General features: G+C 39.4%; 1 protein-coding gene across 3 annotated transcripts in view; it reads left to right on the forward strand.

Annotated features, from left to right (window-relative positions):
• The window catches only part of MCF2L2 (MCF.2 cell line derived transforming sequence-like 2), a 251,185-nt gene that overhangs the window by 18,488 nt on the left and 205,451 nt on the right, over positions 1 to 27,246 (forward strand). For all 3 annotated transcript variants that reach the window (XM_032339584.1, XM_032339564.1, XM_032339575.1), the window contains exon 2: positions 18,987 to 19,070. In XM_032339584.1, the coding sequence (XP_032195475.1) occupies positions 18,987 to 19,070 (84 nt within the window). The remainder of the gene's footprint in view (positions 1 to 18,986; positions 19,071 to 27,246) is intronic.

Here is a 27,246-nt window from a genome sequence, read left to right on the forward strand (position 1 = left end):
GAAAATCCATAATTCCATCTCCTAGTTACAATCACAGTTATCCTTTGAGTATATGTTCTTCTAGTTTTTTCCCTTTGGCACTTTTAGAGTTAAAATGATATCTCTCTTTATGTGTACCATGCATATTATATATGTAATGATGTGAAGTCTGCTCTGCTTTTTAACACTATGCTGTAAATTAAGCCAAATTATAGAATGAGCAATTCCTTGTTATAAAACATTTCCATAAATAATATTTAAATAGATTTAGAATTTTTCACGACATGGTAATACTATGATTTATTTAAATATCACCCTGGTGTTGGTTGGATAGGTTGTTTCCAGTTTGTCAGGGTTATTTTTGCAAAAATTCAAGGAGCATCTTTGCTCAGAAATCTTTGCACATATCTCACACATTCCAGTTTACCTTTTTTTTTTTTTTAAAGATTTTATTTATTTGATAGAGAGAGAGAGAGAGCATGAGAGAGAGCACGAGCAGGAAGGAGGGTCAGTGGGAGTGGGAGAAACAGGCTCCCCACTGAGTAAGGAGGCGATGAAAGACTCGATCCCAGGACTCTGGGATCATGACCTGAGCTGAAGGCAGACGCTCAACTAACTGAGCCACCCAGGCACCTCCAGATTGTTTTTTAAAGATACATTTCAGGCAAATGTAATTATTGGATCAAAAAGTATGAATATAACTTTTAAAATACATTTTGGTCAAATTACCTTCTGGGAAATTTATACCATTTTAGGGACACATCAACAGAGTGTGGGGATTCTTGATTTTACCAGATCACCTTATCAGCATTTGTGTTCCTCTGTTTCCTCATATGGCACATGTGGTACTGAGAGAACTACTCTTACAGGATTTTGAAGTGATGCATGTTAAGTGCATGGCACAATAGCTGCAATGTTGTTAGCCCCTCTTGGTGATATTATTTGAATTTTTTTTTGTTTGGTAGATAAAAGTGGTACAATAGTCATTTTAACAGAATTTTAAAACTTTCTAGTGAACTAGAATAATTTTTATCAAGTTTATTATTTGCTATTTGAATTTTTGCTCTGTGACTTGTCTGTGTGTTTTTGTGGGTTAAGATATTTTTGTGTAGGTTTTTTTCAGTGTTAAATATATTAAGCCTTGGTCAAGTTTGTAGCAGTTGTTTTTTTATTTTCCAGTTTACTTTTATTTTATCATTTTGTTTCTGATGACTTTTAACATATAAAGGGTTTAAGGTTTTATGTAATTATACCTATAAATCTTTAATTTTATGACTTCTTCTATTGCTTTTATATCCTACTTCAATAAAGAATGAGTAAATAATCATGAGTTTTATTTTAATATTTTTAATGGTTTTATTTATTTTTTACTTTTGTTTTTAAATCTCTAAGTGTATTTCTGATGTGATGTGAAACTACATTTTTTTCAGTAGCATTTATTAAATATTCCTTGATTAATTTGTAATGCTTCCCTTTCTACGTAAGTTATTTTAGAATGTATAATCCATTTCTGGGTCTTCCTGTTTATATTCTTCTATTTATTTTTGTATCGGTTCCACATAATTTAGATTATTAGTGCTACATAATAATCTATATCTTTTAGGAGAAATTCCCTTTTTCTATCAATCATTTTTTTTAAAATTACTATCTTAGTAGGGGGAGGCGCAGAGAGGGGAGGAGAGGGACAAGCAGACTCTGCACTGAGCATGGAGCCTAATGTGGAGCTCGGATCCACGACCCTGAGAGCATGACCTGAGCTGAGACCAAGAGTTGGACACTTAACCACCTGAGCCACGCAGGTACTCCTTAATTATGAAACTTTTAAGACACCACAAAAGGTGGCTCAGTTGGTTAGGTTAGGCATCAGACTCTTGATTTCAGCTCAGATCATGATCTCAGGGTCCGTGAAGTCAAACCCCATGGCAGCTCTGTGCTGCTGAGAGTGGAGCCTGCTTAAGATTCTCTCCTTCTCCCTCTTCCAGTGTGCCACCCTCTCACTCTTGCACTCTGTTTATCTCTCTCTCTCTAAATAAATAAATAAATAAATCACAAAAACACAATAGTCTTTCAAACCTTACTCATCACTTAACTCCAACAACCATGGACATTTTGCTATAGGGGTCAATAAAATTTATAAAAGTTTATAAAGGCAGTGCTCTAAAAAGAGTATCCAGGGACATGTTGGAAAGCTAGGTATATGGAGTAACCCAGACAAAATAATTTTTAAAAATCTTTGTTAGTGTATGTTAAGTTTACTCATGAAAGTAATCCATGTTTTTCATATAAATTGCATATAGTACAGAAGGGTGGAAAGTTGTAAGTCAAAGTCTCCTTGTCCCCTGTAACTTCGGTTCCACTCCCGAATGGAAACCACATATCTGTTCAGCATGCTTCCTCTAGGGGTTCCTCCACATGTATGTGACTGGATGTGGCAGCCCCCTTTCCCTGACTCAGAGGGAGCGAGGTGTCTCTGCTCCTCTAGGAAAGGGGAAGACCAGGAAGATAAGATGGTCTGCAGCCCTTGCAGCTCCTTGGTCACTGATGGAGTGTGGTGGCCCTGAGAGCTCCACCACCAAGAGTCCTGTTACTCCCTCTGCCCCCCTGGCCAACTCTGGGAGAAAGTCAGTTTAATCTCAGCAAATACATCAGGGCATTTGAATGTTGACTTAAAAAAAAAAAAGAAAAGAAAGTCTAGTTCATATAAGGAAAAAATATCCCTCCCTTTAATATTATTTTGGTCTTAGTTCTGGTGAGATGACAGCCCTAATGCTTTCATGGTGTGGGTAATTCATATCCTTCTGGATCTTATAGGTGGCTACTTATTCTCCTTTTGCACTAATAGTTAGGAACAAGTGGGTGGCTTCAGTTCATTTTGTATCTGCTTCTCAGATACAAAACAATTTTATTTTAAATAGGTGTGAATCTAGAAATGCTAAAAAAGCTTTTTTTTTTCTTGTAGGGAGGCTGGATGAAATGAATGAATAAGAACATTCATCTTCCATTGCCTTTATTATTAAAATAATCCGCTGTTTTCCAAAGAGAGTTACCTGGTGCCCAGTTATTTCAGATTCTCTTGTTCAACACAAAGCATATATAGTCCTTTATCGGATATTTGATCTTGGTCAAATGGTAAAGGTCAGTGCACGGAATACAGGACTTGTAAGGGCTGTACAATTTGTTCATGTAATAGAGATTCAAATGTTATAAAGAAATTTTCCAAGATTTTACTGTCTGCCCTCTCCCTAGAGGTGCTTAAGCTGCAAAAATATAATTATGGTCATTGCTTAGTGTGTGCAATTGCGTGCCCACTGCCATTGTCGATTTATATGGTTACAAAGATACCTCTTAGATTTGTAGGTGTTGTGATGCCAGCCAAGCATTCATGGCTGTTCATATCTACATGAATGGGTAAAGAAGTTCATGTTTAGTAGGAAAAAGAGCTTCCATATGGGGAATCAGGCACTTTCCATATTGTTGGTGAAAATGAAAAGTGGCACAAGTGTTTTGGAGGGAAATTCGGCTATATATCACAGACCACTGTTTAAAATTGCATTGTTTGCTGCCCTGTATCAGGACTTTCAGACTCGGCTTTAACTGGAGGTAGCATGTTCACAACACCTAATGGTAGAGAAAAAAAGAGCTCTTCTAAGTTTTAGCATCTCAAATTATTTCCTCTTAATTTCTTCCTCTTAATTCTTAGGTATTTTCTTAAAGTACTTCATCTGCAGTTAACACTAATAAGGGATTGGCCCTGAGGATGGCTAAACAGAGCAGACTCTAATTATTTTTTATAGTTTTTTAAAAATTTTTTATAAACATATAATGTATTATTAGCCCAAGGGGTACAGGTCTGTGAACCACCAGGTTTACACACCTCACAGCACTCACCATAGCACAGACCCTCCCCAATGTCCATAACCCCACCACCCTCTCCCTACCCCCCTCTCCCCAGAAACCCTCAGTTTGTTTTGTGAGATTAGGAGTCTCTTATGCTTTGTCTCCCTCCCAATCCCACCTTGTTTCATTTATTCTTTTCCCACCCCCCAAACCCCCCATGTTGCATCTCCACTTCCTCATGTCAGGGAGATCATATGATAGTTGTTTTTCTTCAGTCGACTTATTTCGCTCATCATAATACCCTCTAGTTCCATCCATGTCGTCGCAAATGGCAAGATTTCATTTCTTTTGATGGCTGCATAGTATTCCATTGTATGTATATACCACATCTTCTTTATCCATGATGGACATCTACGTTCTTTCCTGGAGCAGCCTCTAATCTTAAAGGCTTCCTGGTATAACCAATTTGGGAAAACATTTGGCAGTTTCTTACAAATTAAATGTACAACTTTCCTTTGACTGAGAATACCACTAGTTGGTGTTTATCCAAGAGAAATGCAAACATGTGTCCATGCAGAGAACTTTACATGAATGTTCATAGCAACTTTATTCATAACAGCCCAAATTGAAAAAAAAAAAAAACAAAAAACACACCTGGGTGTCTATCAGCAGGAGAATGGACAAACTGTGACCATCCATGCAGTGGGATACAACTCAACAATAAAAATAAATGAACTTTTGATACAACATGGATGAATCCGAAAAGCATTATTCTAAGATAAAGAAGCTAGACAGAGAGTATATTCTGTACGATTACATTATATGAAGTTTTTAAAAAATTTAAGATGAGTTAGCCAACTTATAATACATCATTAATTTCAGATGTAGTGTTCAATAATTTATCAGTTTCATATAACACCCAGTGCTCATTATGTCACCTGCCCTCCTTAATGCCCATCATCCAATTATCTTACTCCCCAACCCACCTCCCATCCAGCAGCCCTCAATTTGTTTTCTATAGTTAAGAGTCTCTCATGATTTTTATTCCTCCCTGATGACTTCCTATTCTGTTTTCCCTCCCTTCCCTAAGGTCCTCTGCTATGTTTCTTATATTCTGCATATGAGTGAAACCATATGCTAGTTGTCTTTCTCTGATTGACTTATTTCACTCAGCATATTACCCTCCAATTCCATTGGCGTCCATGTGAATGGTTAAGAATTCATCCTTTCTGATGGCTGAGTAATATTCCATTGTGTGTGTGTGCATGCATATATACATACATACATATCATGTCTTCTTTATCCATTCATCTGTTAGTGGACATCTTGGCTCTTTCCACAGTTTGGCTAATGTGAATGTTGCTACTATAAACATTGAGGTGCAGTTGCCCCTTCAGATCACTACATTTGTGTCTTGGGGTAGATACCTAGTAGTGCAATTAATGGATTGTAGGGGTAGCTCTATTTTTAACTTCTTGAGGAACCTCCATACTATTCTCCAGAGAGGCTGTACCAGCTTGCATTCCCACCAACAGTGTAAGAGGGTTCCCCTTTCTCCACATCCTCACCAACACTTGATGTTTCCTGTCCTGTACATAAAGTTTTTAAAAAGGCAAAACTAGTCTCTATTGAAAAATCACTTCAGCGCTTCTGGGTGGCTCAGTTGGTTAAGTGTCTGCCTTCAGTTCAAGCCATGATCCCAGCCATCCTAGGATGGAGTCCTGCATTGGGCTCCTGTTCAGTGGGGAGCCTGCTTCTCCCTTTGTCCCTCCTCCCACTTCCATCTTCTCTCCCTCTCTCTCTCTCTCTAATAAATAAATAAAATATTTAAAAGAAATAAAGATCACTTCAATGGTTGCCTGGGGTTTAGGAACTAAGGTGGACTGGGAAAGGGCATGAAGTTACTCTCTGTAGATGGTAACATTCTATATCTTGAAAGTATGGGTTACATGGATGTATCCATTTGTCAAAACTCATTAAAATATATACTTCAGATCTGAGTATTCAATATACATGAATTTTGCCTTCTGCTTAAAAACAAATATTTATTTATTTGTAATACAGTGTTTGCAATTTTTCCTTGGCCAGTTGCAAGCCTTACTTAAATTTCAGCTTGAAACATATGAATAAAAATTAGAAGTTTATATTCAAACATTTATTACTTGTTGGATATTCCATATTTTGCTCTTTCTTTCAATCTTGGAGCATGACATTACTGAACAAAAGCATTAATCACAAAGAACCAAGATAAAATATCATTATGTAAAATCAGCCTCCCTCTGAGTATACCACATTCTGTGCACAGCACAGTTCTGAACGGTGAGCTTGCTTTTCTCCAAATGGTAGTAAGGGCAGGAGGTCTCCATCAGATTATGACAGACAAAGAACATCCTTTATTTTAGAATCATATTGTATTTGTACCTGGTCTTTAGAAGTAGTTCAGGAAACACTCTACATTCCTTTAGGACTTGAACATTGACCTTTTGCTGTGCCAACACATGATGTCTGCCTAGATAGTAATTTCTATTGGCTGCAGTGTTAAGTCTCTGGATTTTATTCCTCTGCAGCCTGGAGAGGTTGGAAGAGAGGGAGGGGAGGATTGTGACCTGGAATAAATTTTTTAGGAGCATTCCTTAAAAAGTTTATCCCTGTCTATTATTTTATTTTAAACATCCCTGGCATGATGTATGTCTCAAGTTGGGATTCTGCTAAAAAGGAAAAAAGAAAAAAAATTCTGATTCTCATTGACTCTAAGATTTCTCTCTCTACCCCACGTCTTCAGCCCCGTTTCCCTTTTTTCCAAATAAGAAAGTCCAGTAACTATTGGGCCTGTAATCCTGTGAGCACTCACCAATCCAAAGCTAAACTCTCAGCAGTGAAATGACCTTGAATGAACCTCAGTGAGATTAGTCAGGAGAAAGGATTAAACACGTTTATTCGAGTGCAGTGCTGAGAGGAATGAAGAGAGAACAAGGTGGCACCATTTCCTGGGATCCAATGGCTTCCTGGTGTAAGAAGTGCGGGCAGCAAGACCCCGGATACTTACCTTACACCTCGGTGCGGATCACAGAGGCAGAGATGAGGGCTTACCACCATTTCCTGGGAAGTTGCACCAGGCTAGAATATATGGCAGAACAAGGTACTGTGAGAGCAATGATGCCTTTCTTTTATGTATATTTCATTATTTATCCTCCTTCTCTGTGGAATAATGACTTAACTAACAAAATTTATATTAAAAGAATTTACTTGCAGTACTATTTCAGGTTTATTGAGGAGTTTAAAAGGCCTTTTTATTTTTATTTTATTTTTTTAAAAGATTTTATTTATTTGACAGAGATAGAGATGAAGAGAATACAAGTAGAGCAGCAAGCAGAGGGAGAGGGAGAAGCAGGCTCTCTGCTGAGCTGGGAGCCCGATGTGGGGCTCCATCCCAGGACCCTGGGATCATGACCTGAGCTGAAATAAAAGGGCTTTTCAAAAACCATTAATCAGCTGTTAACAATATTGTAGATGGTCATTTATTGAAAAATTCATATTAAAAAGAGATGATCAAATATTCTGAAAAAATCAGGTTGTAGGATGGAATGTGTAACTGTGAATCCATTTTAAGCGCATTTATGTCTATACATAAATATGTATATTGACCGTTATACATCAGTGAGATAACTGTTTCATTTGAGGTGAAGGAGTGATAAGGAATTTTATTTTTCTTATTTTTGATGTTTTTTTATTTTAAAGATTTTTTTTTAATTTTTTTTATTTGACAGAGAGAGATCACAAGTAGGCAGAGAGAGAGAGAGAGAGAGAGAGAGAAGCAGGCTCCCCACCGAGCAAAGAGCCCGATGCGGGGCTTGATCCCAGGACACTGAGATCATGACCTGAGTCGAAGGCAGCGGCCCAACCCACTGAGCCACCCAGGAGCCCCGATGTTTTTTTATTTTAAAAAATAATCAGCATATATTGCTTTCATAAAATGAAAATAAGAATCCAGATATGAAACTCATGTTCCTGAAGAAAAATGTTAAATCTGAAAAAAGTGTTAAATCTGAAATGCTAAGACTTCACTTTTAAACATATGAACTAATAACAGACTGGTTGTTTAAGAGTAGAAAAAAGAAAGACAGTTCCCTTCAGCGGGCTGGCTGAGAAGGAAGAGCATTTCTGAGTATGCCTTACATGTTTTAAGAGCTGAAAGAGACTACTTGTTTCTAAGACTACTTTTTTATGGATGGGCTTTTAGATATTATTCCATCCCCCCTCCTCTTTTTTTTTTTTTTTGCCTTGAAAATGTTTATAATACTTTCATTCCCCTTGGATCACAGACTAGGAAAAGTCTCTAGTCTCTTGTCTCTCTTTATTCCTCTTTACTTATATTTGGAACCTGAAGAGGGGAATTACTGAATAGAGAAGTATGCTTTATCATTATTACAGTATAGTTTCTGAATTCATGCTTATAGTATACATCAAATACTTATATAGGCTATAATACATATGCTATCTTATCAAAGGCAAGGAATACCATGTATTTGCTACTTAAGAAAGAACAACTTGTTAATCAGATTTTTAAAAAAGATTTTATTTATTTGACAGAGACACAGCAAGAAATGGAACATGAGTAGGGGGAGTGGGAGAGGAAGAAGCAGGTTTCCTCCTGAGCAGGGAGCCTGATGTGGAGCTTGATCCCAGGACCCTGGGATCATGACCTGAGCTAAAGGCCAACAGTTAATGACTGAGCCACCCAGGCACCCCTGTTAATCAGATTTTGCTTTCCATTCTTTTTTTTTTTTTAATATTTTATTTATTTATTTGACAGACAGAGATCATAGATAGGCAGAGAGACAGGCATAGAGAGAAGGGGGAAGCAGGCTCCCTGCTGAGCAGAGAGCCTGACGTGGGGCTTGATCCCAGGACCCTGAGATCATGACCTGAGTAAAGGCAGAGACTTAACCCACTGAGCCACCCAGGGACCCCTGCTTTCCATTCTTAAAACCCATAGATGCTCACCTGTGCATGTGCACAGATACACTTGAATTCAAGTGTAAATTATTGCCCTGATTTTTATTAAAGTTGAATCACAAGAGCTTTACAGTTTTGTTGGTAGTGAGGAGAGGAAGTAGTTTGAAAGCTTATGAAGAACTTCTGAATTCTAAACTCATAGCATTATGTACACATTTTAGCTTTTCTCCCCCCCACACTATAAAAGGTTATAAAACGTTTGCCTACATGCTCTAGCTGTCAATCATTTTATTCTGTTTGTGACTCAAGACAACTATGAAAATCTGAGTATCTTAACGTAGGTTTTGGGAGGGTCTAAAAGGCCTTTTTGATATGGCTGCAATCTGACATTCATTCACTGGCTGTATTTATTCCAGGAATTGTCTGATCTTAGTTTGTGTTTGTTTCATGTGGTTGTTAAATTGACCACAGATTTGATAGCTTAAAACAGCAGAAATTTATTTTCCCATAGATTTGGAGGTCAGAGGTCCCAAATCAAGGTGCGGGTCTCTGGAGGCTACAGGGGAAATTTATTTCCTCGGCTTTTTTGGGCTCTGGTGGCTCTAGGCCTGTGTTGGCTTGTGACTGCAACAATCCAGTCTCAGCCTCCCTCTTCACATGGTCTTCTCCTCTGTTTCCCTTTCTCTCTTTTTAAAAAATTTATTTTTGGGAGGGGGAGGGTCAGAGAGAGAACCTCCAACAGACTCTCCGCTGAGTGTGGAGAATATGAGAATATATATGATCGCATTCTGGGCCCACCCAGATGATTCCAAGTAGAATCTGCCTCTCAAAAGCCTTAACTTAGTCATGTCTGCAAGGACCCTCTTTCCACACAAGGCAGTGTTCACAGGTACTAGGATTAGGACATGGTCTTATCTTTTGGGGAGGCTCTATCCAACCTGTTCTTTATATTCTAGGAAGATAAGCCCTTTATCAACTATATATGTGGTACATTTTCTAATTTGTTGCTATTTTTTGACTTTGTTCAAGGTATGTTTGCCCTGCCAAAGTGATTTTTAAATTAACTTTATCAGTCTTCTCTTACTGGTATTTCTGCCATTCTTTGAAAGGTTGTTCTGATTCCAGTATCATAAAAATATTTTCCTACATTTTCTTCTAGTATTATTATGGTTTCATTATTAAATCTGGCTGGAGTTTGTCCTTTTGGCAAGAAGTAAAAACATGGATACACTTAAACATTTTGACAATAATAAAATAAAATAAACTTACATAGCACCTGCCATATACCAGGGATTTTTCTTAAGTTTTATAGCTATATTAATTCAGTTCGATCAGGTTCAATTAATTGAATTGAATTTCAGTTAATTGAAATTCGATCAGATTCAGTTAGATCAGGTGGGTGTTATAATCTCTTCCATTTTCAGATCAAGAAATTAAGGTGCAGGGACGTCAAGCAACTTGCTCGAGATTAGTCTGCTGTAAGTGGCAGAGCTAAGATTTGAACCTAGGCATTGTGGTAGCAGAGGTGATGCTGTTAATCACTGTACTTGATGTCTTTTAGTGACCAGTGAATTGAGCCAACACAACTTGTTGAATAATCGCCCTCTGGCCCCATGTGAAATGCCACTTTTATCATATACTACATGCTTATTTATATTTTGACCTGATTATAATCTCTGTTTTGCTCCTGAGTCCTTCTGAACACAAAGCAATTTCTATCAGACTTGTTTCATAGTGAAAGAGAAAGGTCAGCCAAGGGGAGTTTATGAGCAGAATTTCAGTGCAAACCAACAATGCATGACAATAACATGGGTGTTGGTGAGAAATCCATTGTAGTATCCTTGAGATCATAGCTCAAAGAACTGAATGATCAATTTAATTAGCTTCTGTTGAATCTCTTAAATACAAACTGCTTTCACATGGTTTTTAATTAAGTAAGTTAGATAATGTACATAAAGCATGTAGTTCAGTGCCCAGTAGGCAGTAAGTGTTCAATAAATGGTAGTATTAATCCTCACAATGGCCCTCCTAGGATATGAACTATTATTCATTCCCATTTTACAGAGGGAGACCCTGATGATAGAGGGGCTGGTTAGTGGCAGAGCTCAGATGCAAGTCCAGTTCTTTTCATTCTGTTTCCATACCTGAACGAACGAACGAATGAATGAATGAATGAATCAATCAATCAATCAATTAAGAGAGGAAGGAAGGAATGTTTGCTAGAGCTTCCAGGACTTTTTCTTAAACAAAAATAAAATTGTTTATCCATCATATTGCTAAAACATCTAAAATCCTACCATTTTGATTCTTTTGTGTGAAGTTGTTTTTTTTCCCCCCAGGAGCTTTAGAAAAGTGTAGAAATTTTTGGAAGGATGCAACATTAAATGATTATTACTCATATCAGTTCTTCTCATCTCTTCATAAAAGTGTAGAAATTTTTGGAAGGATGCAACATTAAATGATTATTACTCATATCAGTTCTTCTCATCTCTTCATCGTATACCACATTATATTGTTTTGCCCAAGGCACTGCTTCCAGACATTAAACTTGGTCTGAATGGGCCAAGAATGAGAGGGCATAGGCAGGAGGGAGCCCCTCCCCCACCCAGCAGTGTGGCAAGTTTGAGGTGGATATGTGTAGGAAGGAGAGGTAAACAGGTTCTCAGGCCAGGGTTTTGTTTCTCAGGGTGCTGACCTCACAGTCAGCACAGAAGGAAACGTTTACACCATCTAGGCCTCTGTTTTAAGAATACTTTGAACACATAGAGATGATTATTTTTACTGAGTGATAAAAGAAGCAGACAGCAAACAACCCAAATAAAAACATTTTTTTTTTCCCTTCCCTGAGCTGTATTTTCATAAGCAACAGGAAAGGACAAGAATAGTCTCAGGACCAAGAACAGTTGTGCTGGTTTCTCTGTTGGATCAGCAGCACCAGGAGAACTTGTTAAAATGCTCCACCCTAGGCCTACTAAATCAGAGTCGGCATTTAAAAACCTTGTCATTTATATATCCATTATAATTTGAGAAGCACGGCTCAGGGCAAGGTATTGATTAAAATTCAGGTGGGGCATTTGGGCGCCTGGGTGGCTCAGTGGGTTAGGCCGCTGCCTTCGGCTCAGGTCATGATCTCAGGGTCCTGGGATCGAGTCCCGCATCGGGCTCTCTGCTCAGCAGGGAGCCTGCTTCCTTCTCTCTCTCTCTGCCTGCCTCTCAGTGTATTTGTAATTTCTCTCTGTCAAATAAATAAATAAAATCTTTAAAAAAAAAAAAAATTCAGGTGGGGCATTTGAAATCCAGTTTTCTAACAGGAAGCCTTATGGGAAGGAGGGATTTAGTAGTTTCATAGATTTTCTCAGTTTCCTGCAGGGCCTTGATTGCTTTTTATGCAGAATACCCCAGGCTGCAGAGCTCAGTTTCATCTGTCCTGGAGTTATGAAGGGCTACAGGGGAATGTCCTCTCCAGCCACTGTTGCTAAGGAAACTCATTGCATAGAAATGTCCACCTCTGCAGTGCTTGGCTTATACAAGGGTACAATATGAAATGTCAGCAGAAATTGAGGAGCTTTAAAAAAAACATATCCACTCTGCAAAGGAAAGAAAGGTGAAATGGGATTTAGGTAAGTATTAGCAGAAACACTATGCCTAGTAGTATCTTACCAGTTCTCAAAGCAGTTTTAAACAGGTAACTGCAGAGCCTGGGACAAGGAATGGAGGCCCACATGCCACAGTTAAATAAAATATGTTTTATCTTCCTACCTGCCTTACAAACATACTGCCATAGGAACAAAATTAAAATATGTATAAAGCAGTGGTTTTTATCTGAGTAAAAGTCAGAAAATAGCAAAGATGACAAAACTGAATTATTGAATGTGTCTGAGTGTTGTGTTGATGGACCTGTGAAATTTGGATGCGTAGTAAAGTTATCTGTAATCTGTAAGTCATTCATTAATCCATGAAATACATATATTTTTTTCTTGCTAGCAAGATTTTTCATGTCAGCAAAAGCACTGTTGTTATGATTAGATTTTCACATAATTTGAGCTCTCTTGAGAGCAGTGACCTGAAGTCAATGTGATCTAAGTGTTGTAATTGTGTTCAAGGAATTCACGTTTTGGAAGGAAGAAAGAAGGTTGATGCTTGGTAGTGCTTGGCGTGGGATTTCATTAGATGAGAATCTACAGCTCTCATGCCATGTGAGAGGAAGGATTTGACGTGATAATTAATTTGTCTCTTTTCTTACTAAGCACGTCTGCGGCTCTGGTCTTCCCCGCGCTCAGAAGCAGTGTCTGTCCCTGATGTCAGCCATGGCACAGCCCACAAACCGGCGTAGCATTGGAAAGCAGTCGCCTTTTCTTTTGAAGATACAGATCAAGAGATGTGACGAAGTCCTTCCCTGGGGCTCCAGTGGTGTTAAGAGGGTAGATGTGTGGGGCTGCAGTGTGCTCTGTTAGCCTGGAATACCAGATTGCAAGTGACAAAGGCACCCGTGTGGTCTTTAACACACATATTTATGGGCAGAAGAGCGGTAAGATGTGGTGCCCTTGAAAGTGTGGGCCCTGGACCAGGGGTCACAAGGAAATTTGGGGGTGATGGGAACGTCCCATATCTTGACCTGTCTGATGGTTACATGAGTGTATATATTTATCAGAATTCATCAAACTGTATACTTAAGACCTGTGCACTGTACCACATGTAAATTATACTTCAATAAAATCCTATTAGCATGAAAAATAAAGGCTACTAGAACATACTTTTCTCTACGTAAGCTGAAGAGGGTAACCATAATATGATTCCATTACTCTAACACAACTATTTCAAGTGTTCTTTTCTTATATGTCTGTACTAATACACTGCATTTTTTCTTCTTTCTCTTTTAACTTGTCTACAATCACATATGGTTTTTATGTCCTTGATATACCTTAAATCTTTTTCTATGGAGATGGTTTTCATAATCATATATTTGCTTTCATTTTTCACTCTTTTTTATAAAAAAGATTTTATTTATTGAGAGAGAGAGAGAGAGAGTACCCACAGAGGGAAAGGGAGAAGCAGACTCCCTGCTGAGCAGAGAGCCCAATGTGGGACTCAATTCCAGGACCTTGAGATCATGACCTGAGCAGAAGGCAGCTATTTAACTGACTGAGCCACCCAGGCATCCCTCATTTTTTCACTCTTATTAATAATATTCCAGTCTACCTTTTTATGTATAAAGTTTTTATTTTACTATTTTGTTGACATAAATTTCCATATATAGGATGAAGGATTATGAAGATTTTAATGAGTATGTATTGAAGCTGTATATTGTAATGGTTAAGATGTTGGGCTTTGGAGTTCAGAATGGGATGGATTCAAATTCTGACTCTACTTAACCTTGGATGAGCTATTGGAAATCTAGTTCAAATTGCCCCTAGCATTGTTTTGAGGATTAAATGAGATACTGCATACAAAGGGTTTGGTATGTAGCTACACAATAATCACTGGATAAAATACTGTGAAACTGCTTTCTAAAAGGGCTCTACCAGCTTCACTCACCAAGGTTATATTCTGGTTTTCCAACAAGATCCCAGCATTGGATATTAGAATCTCGGTTATTTTATGGGTGAATGAGATATTCTATTGCTGTTTTAATGGCACTATTTGACTAATAAGAAGTTGGTCATTTTCCAGTGTTCTTGCTTTTAAAATTCTGAATTTCTCCTTCAAAAAAAATTCTTCCACCTGCTTTTCTGTTGCTTTTTATTCATCATTAAATTTGTGGACAAGACTTAGTGCTATCTTATGGTTCAGGAAAACATTGCGATAGCACAGGGGCCAGTAAAAGAAGGAAAAATGGGTTTGTGTTATTCCTGACCTGGCCAATAAAAAAAGAGAAGTGAAACAGCATGTCTCCATGAGGTGGCTTTGCGAACCCGCCCGGCAACTGATTTCTCAAGCTTCTAGTCCACACCTGTTTTCCCGGCAGTCAAGTATGGTCTAGCTGAGGGGATAAGAAGGCGGGGTGGGTCAGAAGAAGTTCATTTTAGTGCAGGGGTGCATTCTTTTACTGTCATTATCCAACTCATTAAATGAGTTAATCTGTGAGGTGCATGGTCAGGGCTGGCTCACAGCTGGGGCTCCTTAGTGTTACTAACAGGCTGGGATCAGGGATCTTGGGTCCGTTCCTAGTCCAGTTAGGTGGCAAACTCTTCCATTTTTTCCTGTTCACCACATTCCCTTGGCAAAGTAGAAATGTGGCAGGATTTGTCAAACTTGGGGCTGCCTTCCCTCTTTGGTCCAGACCAAAGTTTATTTCCCTAACTTACTCACTTACTTAGCAGTTCGGTTCTTTTTGTCTTCAGACCATACTGGAAACTTTCAAATCCCAATGTGACTGAAATTTCAGAACAGCCAGGGTGGAAGGCTAAGGGTTTTGCTGCCCTTTACTCCTGATCAGTTGCAGCAGGCAGATTGCAAATAGCTGTTATCAGCAGTTCCCTGCTTTCTGCTGTGAGGACGGTTGCCATCAGTGGGAAAGGTCTTGCCCCAGAGCCTGCACCACTCTCTCAGACTGGGTGGCAGACAGTGCAGGGCATTTGCTGCCTTCCCAAGTTGAGTTTCCATGGATTCTGTGAGGCTATTAATCCATCTCCGAGGAGGCTGTGTTATACCCTTCGATGCCTTTTGCATCTCTGAAACTCTGGGTCCAGGGTAGCATCCAGTCACTCACCTGCATACTTAATCAGGGATAGAAAAGAGATAGGTTTTCTCCCGAACTATTTGTAACTTTGCCCAGGATACAGATTGTGTTGAAATTGAATTATCACTTCCCCTGGCCTTGTGTGGGTTGAAATAGACAAGTTTCTCCCTAATCCATGCACACCAAAAATAGCAAGCAGCAAGCAGGAAGCCTCCACATAGGACCCAGGGCCCAAGCAGAGTGTAGCAGGCACTACCACTTCGGAGGGTCATCACTGGTCATCACTGCCCAGCTGTTTCTGGAGAAGGCAAAGCTATTCTGCAACAGAGGATGCTGAAGCTGAGTGTTCTTGCTCTGGTTGTCTAGCTAGGAGTTGGCAGAAATGGCTTTCCCATGCAGGGCTGTCTGGGTTCTTTCCCACTGCAGAGAAGGGTGCTCCTTTACACCAAAGATCTCCTGCCCTCCCTTCTTTACTCCATCTAGACAGGAGTGGATAGCAAGGCTTACCATCAGTAGGGCTGGTCTTTGTGTCTCTTTCGGTCACAGTAGGAATGTGGCCTGTTTGGGGCTGAACCGAGTTGGGGCCGAACCTCTTCCAACAGGGTCATAGATGTCAGGCATCATTAAAAGCTTGGTGTGTCTGAGATCATCTCCTTGCTCTGGGTCAGCATTGAGTCTAAGGAACACGCATGATCTGTTTTGGCTGGCCAGGTGGGGTCAGGAGTTTTCTTTGTTTGGATATCTTCAAGGACAGCCCCTTCACTCCCTGGCGAGGGGCCAAGCTTTCTCAGTAAAGGCAAACCAGCTCATTTCTATTTTTGAAAAACAAATTATACATCTTAGTCCTGTTCATTGGGTAACCCCAGGTTACCCATTTGGTAACCCTTCTCTGTTGGAAGGCTGGACAAACCTCTACAGACTCCCATGATGAGAGACACTAGTTACCCTCTCACAAGTAGTAGAGGCCAGTGCTGTTCAAGACCAAGGGTCTGGGAACTCCTATCATGGAAAGGCAAGGTTTGTCCTTAGAGTTGGGTGATCCCAGGCTGACTTTAAGGCCATGCTTAAATTACATGACCACAGGCAAGGTCAGAATCTCTCTGGGTCTCCATTTCTTCACTTAAAAAATGAGATGGATTGGGGGATGGTTGGCTTAATTCACTTCTGTTGTCCATTTTCAAATCTTACCTATTTGAAATGTCTAAAGCACACCTCAAATATTGAGGTGCAATAACAATAAATTGCATCTTATGATCTTGGTTTTTCTTTGGGTCATTGTCTCTTAAATATGCTCTTTCAGGTATGAAAATACAGTAATCCAGCTGTATTTTTGAGTATACCATTTTCTCAGACTCCTGGGAGATTATATTCTGGAAAACTCTTCAATTATATAACTCCTGGTCCTGCTTAGATTCCCTATGTTTAAATTTATATTTTATTATGAAAAATTTGAAATATATGCAAAAGAATTATATAATGAAATCCCATGGACCCATCAACAAGCTTTAACAATTATCCATATTTGTCACTCTGATTTCATCCCCTCCTCCCCCTGCCCCATACATTTTTGGCTGGGGAGAGGGAACTCTTGAGCATTCTTAAGCAGATCTCAGACTTAATATCATTTTACTGTTAAATACTTTGGTTTGTGTATAAAACCAAGAAGACCCTCCCCTTTTGCCAAATATAACTACAGTGTCATTATTGTACCCACTATAATAAAGTGAAACAGGGGTTTAGTGAATTTTTAGTGAATTCAGGATGGAAAGAGGAAGATGGAAGAGAGAAAGGAGGGATGAAGGAACGAGCTCTGACTGAGTTTACCTGCTTTCCTCCAGAGAAAGTGGTAGAATTCACTGAGAAGGCTCTTAGCATATTTATTTTATTTTATTTTATTTATTCATGAGAGAGAGAGAGACAGAGAGAGGCAGAGGGAGAAGCAGGCTCTGTGTGGATCAGGAAGCCCAGTGCAGGGCTTGATCCTAGGACCCTGGGATCATGATCATGTCTGAAGGCAGACACTTAACTGACTGAGCCACCCAGGCACCTAAGAAGGGTCTCAGCATTTAAACTGGCACTTGCCCCAGCCCTTACAAGACTTTCTAGGAGCGCCTGGGTGGCTCACTTGGTTAAGCATCCCACTCTTGGTTTGGCTCAGTTCATGGTCTCAGGGTCCTAAGATCAAATGCCAGTCAGCTCTGCACTCAGTGGGAGTCTGCTTGAGACTTTTTTCCCTCCCTGAGATCCACCCCCCCCCCACCTTTCCCTCTGTTTCATCCCCCTGCTCATATGCACGCTCTCGCTCTCTCTCTCAAATAAATAGATAAATAAGTAAATAAATAAAATCTTAAAAAGAAAACTTTCAGAAAACAAACATGGGAAAGTCCTTTCCAGTCAAAGAAATATAACTAGTATTTACTGAGCATCTACTGTGTATGTCCCCATATATATCACTTCGTTGAACTTTCACACTAAAGCTGAGAAGTGGAAAACAAGGTTCTGGGAGGAGCTTCCACAATACAATCTTCTGATTGGTCAGCGTCACAGTATCATATTGTTACCCTGACTCCAGGCCGAATCAATGGGAGATTCCTGTTTAGCATCAGTGTACAAGACTATGTGGCTCCGCCTTAATCCCAGCTGATGTTTAACTGCTATAGAAACAAGAGCCAGTTTATTTTTTGAGATTCTCTGGGAAGTAGTTAAGTGAGGATAATCATATCTTAGGCAGTGAGAGTGTGAAATGTCTTCCTCTTTCCAGCCCAGGCTAACGATTTCCAATCAGTCTTCTCTCCTCTCTAATCCCCTTTCCCCAGATGGATAGATTGCAAATCATAAGGCTTACAAATCACTCTTAGGGCTAGAGGACATTTATAGGTTTGTGCTTGAAAGATTTGAATTTTTGCCTTGGAAGCCTATAACTTTTTATTCAGTATGGAGTATCTTTAATTAACAAAATGGAGAAAGGTCTCCTTAAACATGCTTGGCAGTGGGAAGAGTTCCCTTGAAGTATTCTGGAAGGAGAAGAAAAGTAATTAAGGAGGGAGGCATAAAGGAAGGAATGAGGGAGGGAAGGAAACAAAAAGCAAAGAACCTTCATAAGTGTCAGATAGATGTTATGACCCAGCTTGAGATGAACTCTGGGGACATAGATTGTTTGTGTTTAAGATGTCCTGCGGACCTGAATATGGGCAGGTCCCTGAGTACCTTGGCAATGAGATCCTCCAAGGAGCTATTTTGTGAGGCTGCTGAAGCTTAAGCTTCAGGGCCCCTTCCTTGCATTGACCCTCCTAAAGCCTTGGGAGAGGCTCTAGGAATGCGTTCCTGTGCTCATGGGTATAACCACACAAAACCCAAATCCATTCCTGCATCTCGGGAATAGTATTCTCAAGAGAATAAGTGCCTGTAATCATACCTAGATAAGTCCCAGATTTCCCTAGTAATGAAGCTTCCCTTTCTTACCCCCTCCCCATTCCTTTTAAATTCTCTTTGTGATTTACACAAATTTAAACTAATTTGTATTTCATTTGTGCAGATGAAATTATGCAGCAGGAAATCAGGCCGTTGGTGGCAGTGGATATAATTGAACAACTTCACAGACAGTTTGCCATTCTCTCAGGTAAGGTGCAAATTAATGTGTATTTTAGATTTTGCTGCAGAGATCTTGTTGAGAAGGGCCCAGCCTCTTGGACCTTAATGAACAGTGGACCCACGTCTTAGTCAGTCACCCCTTCAGCCTCTCCCAGAGTTACAATGAACAGATGGAGGAGGGGCAGATCTCATAGATGTCATTGCTCTTGCTTTTGGGTGCAATTTGATCTTCTTTAAGGGAATGCATTTCTTTGAGGTTGTGAAGAATGGAGCTAAAAAGATTTTGAGGAAGGAAAAGGAAATAACTGATATCAGCTGCCATCATGATGTTCTTCCTACATTCTTGCTGAAGGTTTTTCTAAGATCTAACCTTAAGAGAGTTTGGTTTTAAGGGTTCTAGAGCATTGGTGAGGTTATTTGATCTTTGAGAAATTTGTCTTTTATTCTTAGCTTTTATGAACCTAATTTTAATGCATTGGTTTCCATTGAGCATTTGGGAATAAAGAGAGGTTAATGTTCATAAAAGGCTAGGAATCTTCTGAGCCCTGAGAAGTTGTCATTACTAGAACACACTTCTTTCTTATTCACTTAGCGAATGATGACATGACTTTGATTACTGAAACTGGAGGTACATACCAAACCCTAAATTATAGTTAGGCCTGTGTTAGAAGCATGGTGTGAGATTGCCACACATGTGAGATTTAGCACATGTCACAGAGGAATAAGGAGGTTGAGTTACTCTCTTCATCTTCTAGATCAGAAAAAAGCAACAAAGCTGCCTTAGTTCCATCACAAAGAATATGAAGTTGATATTAATTTAACCCTACAACATGGATATTAAAAAAAACACATTTCTTTCCTTTCTCTAAATCATATTTAATCTGCTTCCAAGTCCTTATCTTACTGAGTTTGAGGGAAATGTAATCTCTGTTATTGGCATACTTTTCCCCATCCCAGAGTTGTACTGTGGGTGGGGACGTCTTATACAATCCAGACATTCTGGGGAATTCTCTGGTCTTTCCTCTACACTGACCGCTGCTCCTATAGTCACTGAAGACTCTGTAAATACAAAGTCCTCATTTTAAAATTTCTACCTGTATTGCTTGGAACAGAAACTATAACATAATAGGAGCTCAGTTCAAAATTATCCGAGTCCTCCTGGTCTGTCTTGTGAGGACTGCTCCTTATATCCCCAGCCTAGGCAGTGTAGTCATGGTCCTGGTGGGGATGCTAACCAGTCTCCTGAAGGTGCATAGCTTCTCACGGGGAGGCTGGGGTTCTGCAAAACAAAAGGCAGGATGGGGATTGCCCTTTGGGTTTCTGACAACTGCTGCTGGGGTCTTATGCCAGAAGGCTGCAAGGCTCACACGTGTCAGGGTCTGGAATGGATGATGAATGAGGTGGAGCAGATTTCTGTATCCTTATACCAAAAGTTGAATGTCCCAGCATAGGATTCTGGCATATATGATGGCTCATCTAGGGAAGTAGTCCAGTGACTGATTAATTCATGCATTAAAGGATCCAAAGTTACAATTTTGGAGTATTACTGAGGTGCTTCTCTCTATTCTTATTTCTCAGAGGCAATAAAGAAATGGTTGTCAGACAGCCCTAGATAGGGATTTAGGTTCTGCTATTGGCCAGCTGCATCTCCTTGGGCAACTCAGTTTTCTAAGCCTCACTTTCCTCATTTGTGTAATGAATGGGTGGGATCATCATAATTTCAAGGATCAAAGACATAGTACATGAAAAATGCTTAACATTGCAACTACCAACTAATTTACTTTTTTTCCTGATATATTTTAATCCCATAAAAATGTGTTTTTTGAATTGTAGTACAAAAAGTATTATTTTCTTTCTGGCATGATATAATTTGTATAAGGAACCAAAGCCATGCTCAAAGTTGAAATGGTGTATAATGCCACAACTAAGTCAGTAACAGAGATAATTGTCAGTCTTTAATGGAGAGCATATAACTACAGAAAAACACACTGGACCAAAGGGGACACCTCTGCATTAGGAGAGTCACTTTGACCATGGCAGAGATAGTCTCTCATTTTTTGAGCTTCTCTTGTCATCTTGTGGCCTCAAGTTTGCCCTTCTTATGAGAGAGGAGCATGGATTAGCAGTTGTAGCCTTTGCAATGTGGCGAGTCTCAAAGAAAATAAGTAGCCCTGGGGTTCTCAGCACGTTCTTGGAATTACTAGACCTGCTTTTCGTCCTTACCTGAAGTGGCATGAAATGTCAGTAAGGAGGCCGTTGTGGGTGCCAGTGTCTTTGTGGTTGTAAAACAGAAATCTCCATGCTTAGGTCTTTTCCCACACTGAGGCAACCCAGCTATGGCCTCTGGTCTGGGTCATGGCCATTTTCTGTTTCCTGATTCAGGCAAGTAGGGTGAGGGTACTCCAGCTACAGATTTTTCTACAGATTCCACTGAGCTCTGGAAAGAGCCAGAGGCCCCGTCAACCAGGAATGCTGGGAAGGACAGCAGGGAGACCCTTTCTCAGTGAGGCCCCAGCTGCCTGGCCTGCTGTGCTCCAAGTGTGCTCCCATGGCTAGTGGGAGAGATGGGTGACCCAGATTTGTGGCCAGATGGTTGGGGTCCTCCGGATGGTCAAGTCCGTGGGCAGGGGCCACTGTAGGAACTGGATAGTGACTGGTAGAACTGATAGTGGACTGATAAAACTGGTCAGGGCCTCTTGGGATATTTCTAAATTTAGGGCTTAGCTAGGAAGTAAGAAGATATAAGCAGGTTAGTGTGATAGAAACACTCCAGGCTTTGGGCTCAGACAACTCTGGGTTCACATTCCAACACAATTAGTATGTCACTGTGAACCTCAGGTTTCTCATTGATAAAGTGGGTTGTTTTAAGGAAAATGCCTTGCATAGTATCTGGCTGTAAGAGAACTTAGCTTGTAGGACTTGTTTCTTTGTTTTCTAAGCCACATAACAAGAGGTCCAAAAGTAGAAATTCCTTGTATTGGATCAGTGGCTCAAAGACATTAAAGGTGCATCTTTGCGATTCTCTGGATGTTTCTCTTGTTTCTGAAGTCTTAATGTCAGTACAGCGGCTGCAGCTCCAGATATCAAGTCTGTGTCCAAAGGAGGAAGAAGGTAAAGAAGCAATGCTGGCTGCTTCTGTTCTTTTGGCCAGGAGAGCAAGAACTTTCCCAGAAGCTCTTGGTAGACTTCTGCTTATGTGTCATCCGGAACTGTGTTGTGCAGCCCTATCTGCCAGCAAGGAGGTCAGGAGAGACGAATATTTAGCTTTGAAATGGCTACAATAGAAGGTGGTCAGGAGAGAGAGGGTTGGTTATAAATTAGCCACTTAATAGTTGTTTCCCCCCCTTGATATCATTGTCTTTAAGTCCCCCCCACTGTAACATAACCTTTTAGAAGTAATTAATAACAAAATTGTAAAATACTCTTAGGTTTGTGGAGTCCACAGTGTTTCCCCCCAGAAAGTGGGAAATTCTCACTGAAACAATGGAGAATGTCAAATCAAGGAAATACCCAGAGTCAGAACTTCTGCCGAAATCAGAGATAGAGTTAGTAACTTGGCATCCAGGAAATCAGAACCAATGCAACAAAATATAAAGAGCAGTACTGCTTAATAGAAATAAACCATGACCCACATATGTTTTGACCCACAAAATTTTACATTTTGTAGTAACCATATTAAAAAAAGCAAGGAGGAACATGTGAAATTTATTTTAATAGCATTTTTATTTAACCTGCACATCTAAAATATTACTCCAACACATCATCTCTATTCAAAATTATTGTTGAGGTACTTTACATTTTTCCACACACTGTCTTGGAAATCCAGTTTGTATTTCACACTTGTAGCACATCTCAATTTGGACTGATTATATCGGAAGTGCTCCATAGCCACGTATGTCTAGTGGCTATTGTATCGAGGGGTGTAGACTACGGAAATGGTTCTCAACCAGGTTGGACTAAAATCTTCTTTTCATAACAAATGATTTACATTAACCCCCCCCCACACCATCTTGAGTTGGAATTTAGGATACCATCACCTGTATTAGTTAGGGTGGGCTGAGCCACTATACCAAATAGACTCCTAAGTGTATAGTAGTTCAGACAAACACAATGGGAATTTAGTTAATTTGGCTTGGAGCACTCCAGCATATATGTTCGTGGTCAGCAGATGACTTTTCTCCTTGTTCCTCGCACATGAAGGTTCCTTTCACTTTATGGCTCATGTTACTATTATCCACTTTGTGGCCATATTATTATGTGTATCCAGGAAGCAGACAGGGAGAAGACCGCATATGGCTTCTTAGAAGCTTCAGCTCAGCAGCAGCACACACCGCATACCACTGACTTGTACCTGGATCAGTTATATGGATACACTTAATGTCATGGGAAGCTAGCCAATTTAGTTCAGTTGTGTGCTCCTGGTGGGTGAATAGCTATCCCCTATTCATGCATATACTGAAAAAAAAAAAAGAAAATGAAAAGGAGAGTAGTAAAGGAGAAATAAAAGGCAAGTAAGAGTAGTAAAAAATATGTATTTCAATATGTAGTTCTAGCTGTACTAGAAAAAGTAATAAAATAGGTGTTCAGAGTCACCATGAATATGATAGCTGTAAATGCTGGGGTGTGGTGTGGGTGATCAGACCCCATCAGTGGCCTTACTGTAGTGATTTTCTGAAAGAGTAAACAATTGTTGACATAGTTCTGAACAGAGTTGATAAATTCTGAACACAGTATTATTTTCCTTCAATTTATAGGGTAGTTACAATTACGAAAAATTTAGTATATATTTAAACCATTTAAAAGTAATTTTTGATTTGTGACACCATTGGTGGACCTTGAAGGCATTATGCTAAGTGAAATAGGTCAGGCAAGGAAAGGCAGATACGTTACCATCTTACTTGTATGTGGAACCTAAGAAAAACTGAGCTCATAGAAACAGAGATAAAGATTGGTGGCCAAAGGCAGGGTGTTGGGGGGAAATGGAGGAAAGTGGTCAAAAGTATAGACTTCCAAGTTATAAGATAAATACATTCTGGGAAATGTAATGTGCAACATGGTGACTACAGTTAACAGTACCATATTGTATATTTGAAAATTGCTAAGAGATTAGATCTGAAGAGTTGTAAGGTGATTTGTGAGGTGATGGATATTAATTAAACTTATTGTGGTGATCATTTTACATTATATACATATATTAAATCATTGTATGTATACTTTAAGCTAATACCATGTTATATGTCAATTATATCTAAATAAAATGGAAAACTTAAAAAAACATTTATTATTATATATAAAACAGAATTTATAGGATCTGATCACTGTAATTGGATTTCTCACTTATACTGAGTTTCTGTTAAGATATTCAGGAATCGCACAGGGTGTAGGACAATTCTTTATTATATAGAATAGATTATTTGGTATCCCAGGCCCTGACATTTCTAATGTGTCTCCCAGGAAGTGGTATTACCATTTTCCCAGCTAAAATCAGTTTTTGGGGGGAGAGAGAAGGAAAATGGATTTTGGGAGGCAAATAGCAGTTAACTACCTCTTTCTTTCATTGTGGGTCTTCACCATCTTCCTATAGGATTTCCTAGTGTTCTAAATTCTCTGTAGGACAAAAGTTCTTGCCAGCCAACACCAGACCCTCATGGGAGTACTCTTATGTATCCCAAGAACTTACTGCTGTTTTCTGCAATGAACCTAGTCCTCTTCCATTTAAATGAGAAGGTAAAAATTATACCAGGAGTACTAAAATTTGAGTCACCACTTTACTTAACTTCCAAGTGGTTTGGTTTTCTTTATTTTCCTTGAATAGGACTTTTTTGGCACACCTTCATCCTTTTGCATTTCCATGTTTTCTCACAAGGTGGCACCGAATGCCTTGCTGTGGGTTGTCAATGACTGTATTGAGGCTTAGCTTTGTCTCCTTGGGGCTTCTGTCCCTTAAGGTTAATTTTCAACAGCAGGTGGTGTCCCCAGTTAACTTTGAGTCTCTCTGGTGTTCAGTATTGGTATTAACCAAGATATAAGAACACTCCACCTATCTTTCTCTACTTAGGTGTGAAGAGCTTTAATTTATAATTAACAATAAAAGACAAAATCATTAAATAGTATAATCCTATCTTAATAAATATTTTAGGGTGTCCTGAGTGTTTGAAATGTTTTAGCTATTTTCTTGGCAAATATTGGTTATGCAATTAGTACAGTGTTATAATGCATCTAATTTTACTTTTTAGTAATTAGTACTAAATTTTACTAATTTTAACTAGTAATTTTACTAATTACTAGAGATGTAAATTCTCTTAATTTGCATTTATCTAAAACTTCCTATGGGTATAAAACTGCAAAGAGGAAGAATATGAGGTGAAAGCTGATAGTATCCCGATTTGAGTTGCTTTCAGTCAACACAATGAGGCAGCTTAACACCATGTCAAAGTTTGACAAGTATCTAATCTGCAGGTAACTTTTAAAAATTTTTAAAATAAACATGTAGAATTAATAAAGAAATACTTCCCAGAGAAGAATGGCTAGTCATCCAAACAAGTATCACACAGTTTCATTCCATAGTGATTGGTCTCTGAGAGCCTCACCCAACATTGACAGTACCTAGAAGAGACTGGTGTAGAAAACCACAAGGCTCTCTTACTCTTTACGTGATACAAATACTCATGCTTGCCTGACAGCACATTTTTGTCCTGGAAACAAATTTACAGGGAAAGTAAAGGAGTCTAAGCAGAAAGTGCTTATCAGGTGTGGACTCAGAGCAGCAGAGTGGATTGGATGGTCTGAGTGGTGGTGTCATCAAATACACTGTTGGCACGGCCTAGATTCCCGTGATGGTGGACCATCTCCTTAGGAAGATGGTCCTCTCCTTAAGAAGGCATTGACGGTGCATGACCCGCCCTTGCTTCTCTGAGTCTTCTTTTCTGTAATTTCTTCATTGATGCCACACCCTCATAATCACACAGTTCTCATTAAGCCACACCCTGCCATACCTCTTTCATTAGATGTGTAATGCGTGCTGTCATTTGTAGTTGGCCTCACTTGGGAGCTTTTATTTTCCTTAAAGTAGTTTTCCTCCATGGGCACAACCCAGAAGGTGCTCCCAGCAACTCATTTCTTACCTCACTGACTGTAGCTTTTGCCATTCTTGGGGCCTTAGTTTTTCAGTCTCAGACATCTCAGCTTTAGTATTTTGGCCAAAAGCAATACCTAACAGTTAAAACAACTTAGTAACCCTATATATCCTTAGGACTTAGAGCTGTTTGGAAAAACAAACAAACACGTAAGTTGAAAGAAAAAGTAATGGTTAAGTTGCATTCTTAGGTCACTACAATAATCTCAAGCTTTGAAATGAGACTGGATATCACCACCCTTTTTTCCTGTCCTACAATACTTTCTTTCCTTCCTTCCTTTTTTAAAGATTTTATTCATTTATTTGAGAGAGTGAGAGAGAGCATGAGAGGGGAGAAGGTCAGAGGGAGAAGCAGACTCCCCATGGAGCCAGGAGTTGGTTGTGGGACTTGATCCTGGGACTCCAGGATCATGACTTGAGCCAAAGGTAGTTAGTCGCCCAACCAACTGAGCCACCCAGGCTCCCCCTACATTACTTTTCATACTGTACTTGCTCTTTATCTCAACAGCCACCAAAAACCCAACTTCACAAAGATGCAGTGACTTTCCAAAGAATATAGTGCAATTTAATGTTGGAATTGTGAACTATCTCAAGCTGGTAGCATACATGGTGTCCTATAGATGCCAACTATTGCTTTTTCCCTCAAAGGTTTAAAATATTCATGGTGCTTCTGCGAGCTCACCCTGGTTCTCTGGGTACGTGGGACACAGTTTAGGAACCATGGAACTAGGACTCAGTCATATAACTGCACCTCACTGCAGCGAGATGAGGAAAGGGCATCTGTTTCATTTAATCTAGTGACCTCTGTTCTGATAGATTAAATATTTAAATATTAATTTTACATTTCTATTTTCACAGTGGTGTATTCTATCCCTGTTGGTAAGCTATTGAAGGGCATTGATTATTTCCTCCTTGTAATAATTATAACCATAATGATGGTCACTGTTTATTGAGCACTTATATGTAGTAAGCACTGTACTCCCTTGCTTTCCATATATGTTCTCACTTAATCCTCACATTACCTTTTAAGGTAGGTATAAGTATTATTCCTATGAGATATATATAGACA

The sequence above is a fragment of the Mustela erminea genome, chromosome 1 (assembly GCF_009829155.1).
Source record: "Mustela erminea isolate mMusErm1 chromosome 1, mMusErm1.Pri, whole genome shotgun sequence".
In the NCBI taxonomy this organism is placed as follows: Eukaryota; Metazoa; Chordata; class Mammalia; order Carnivora; family Mustelidae; genus Mustela; species Mustela erminea.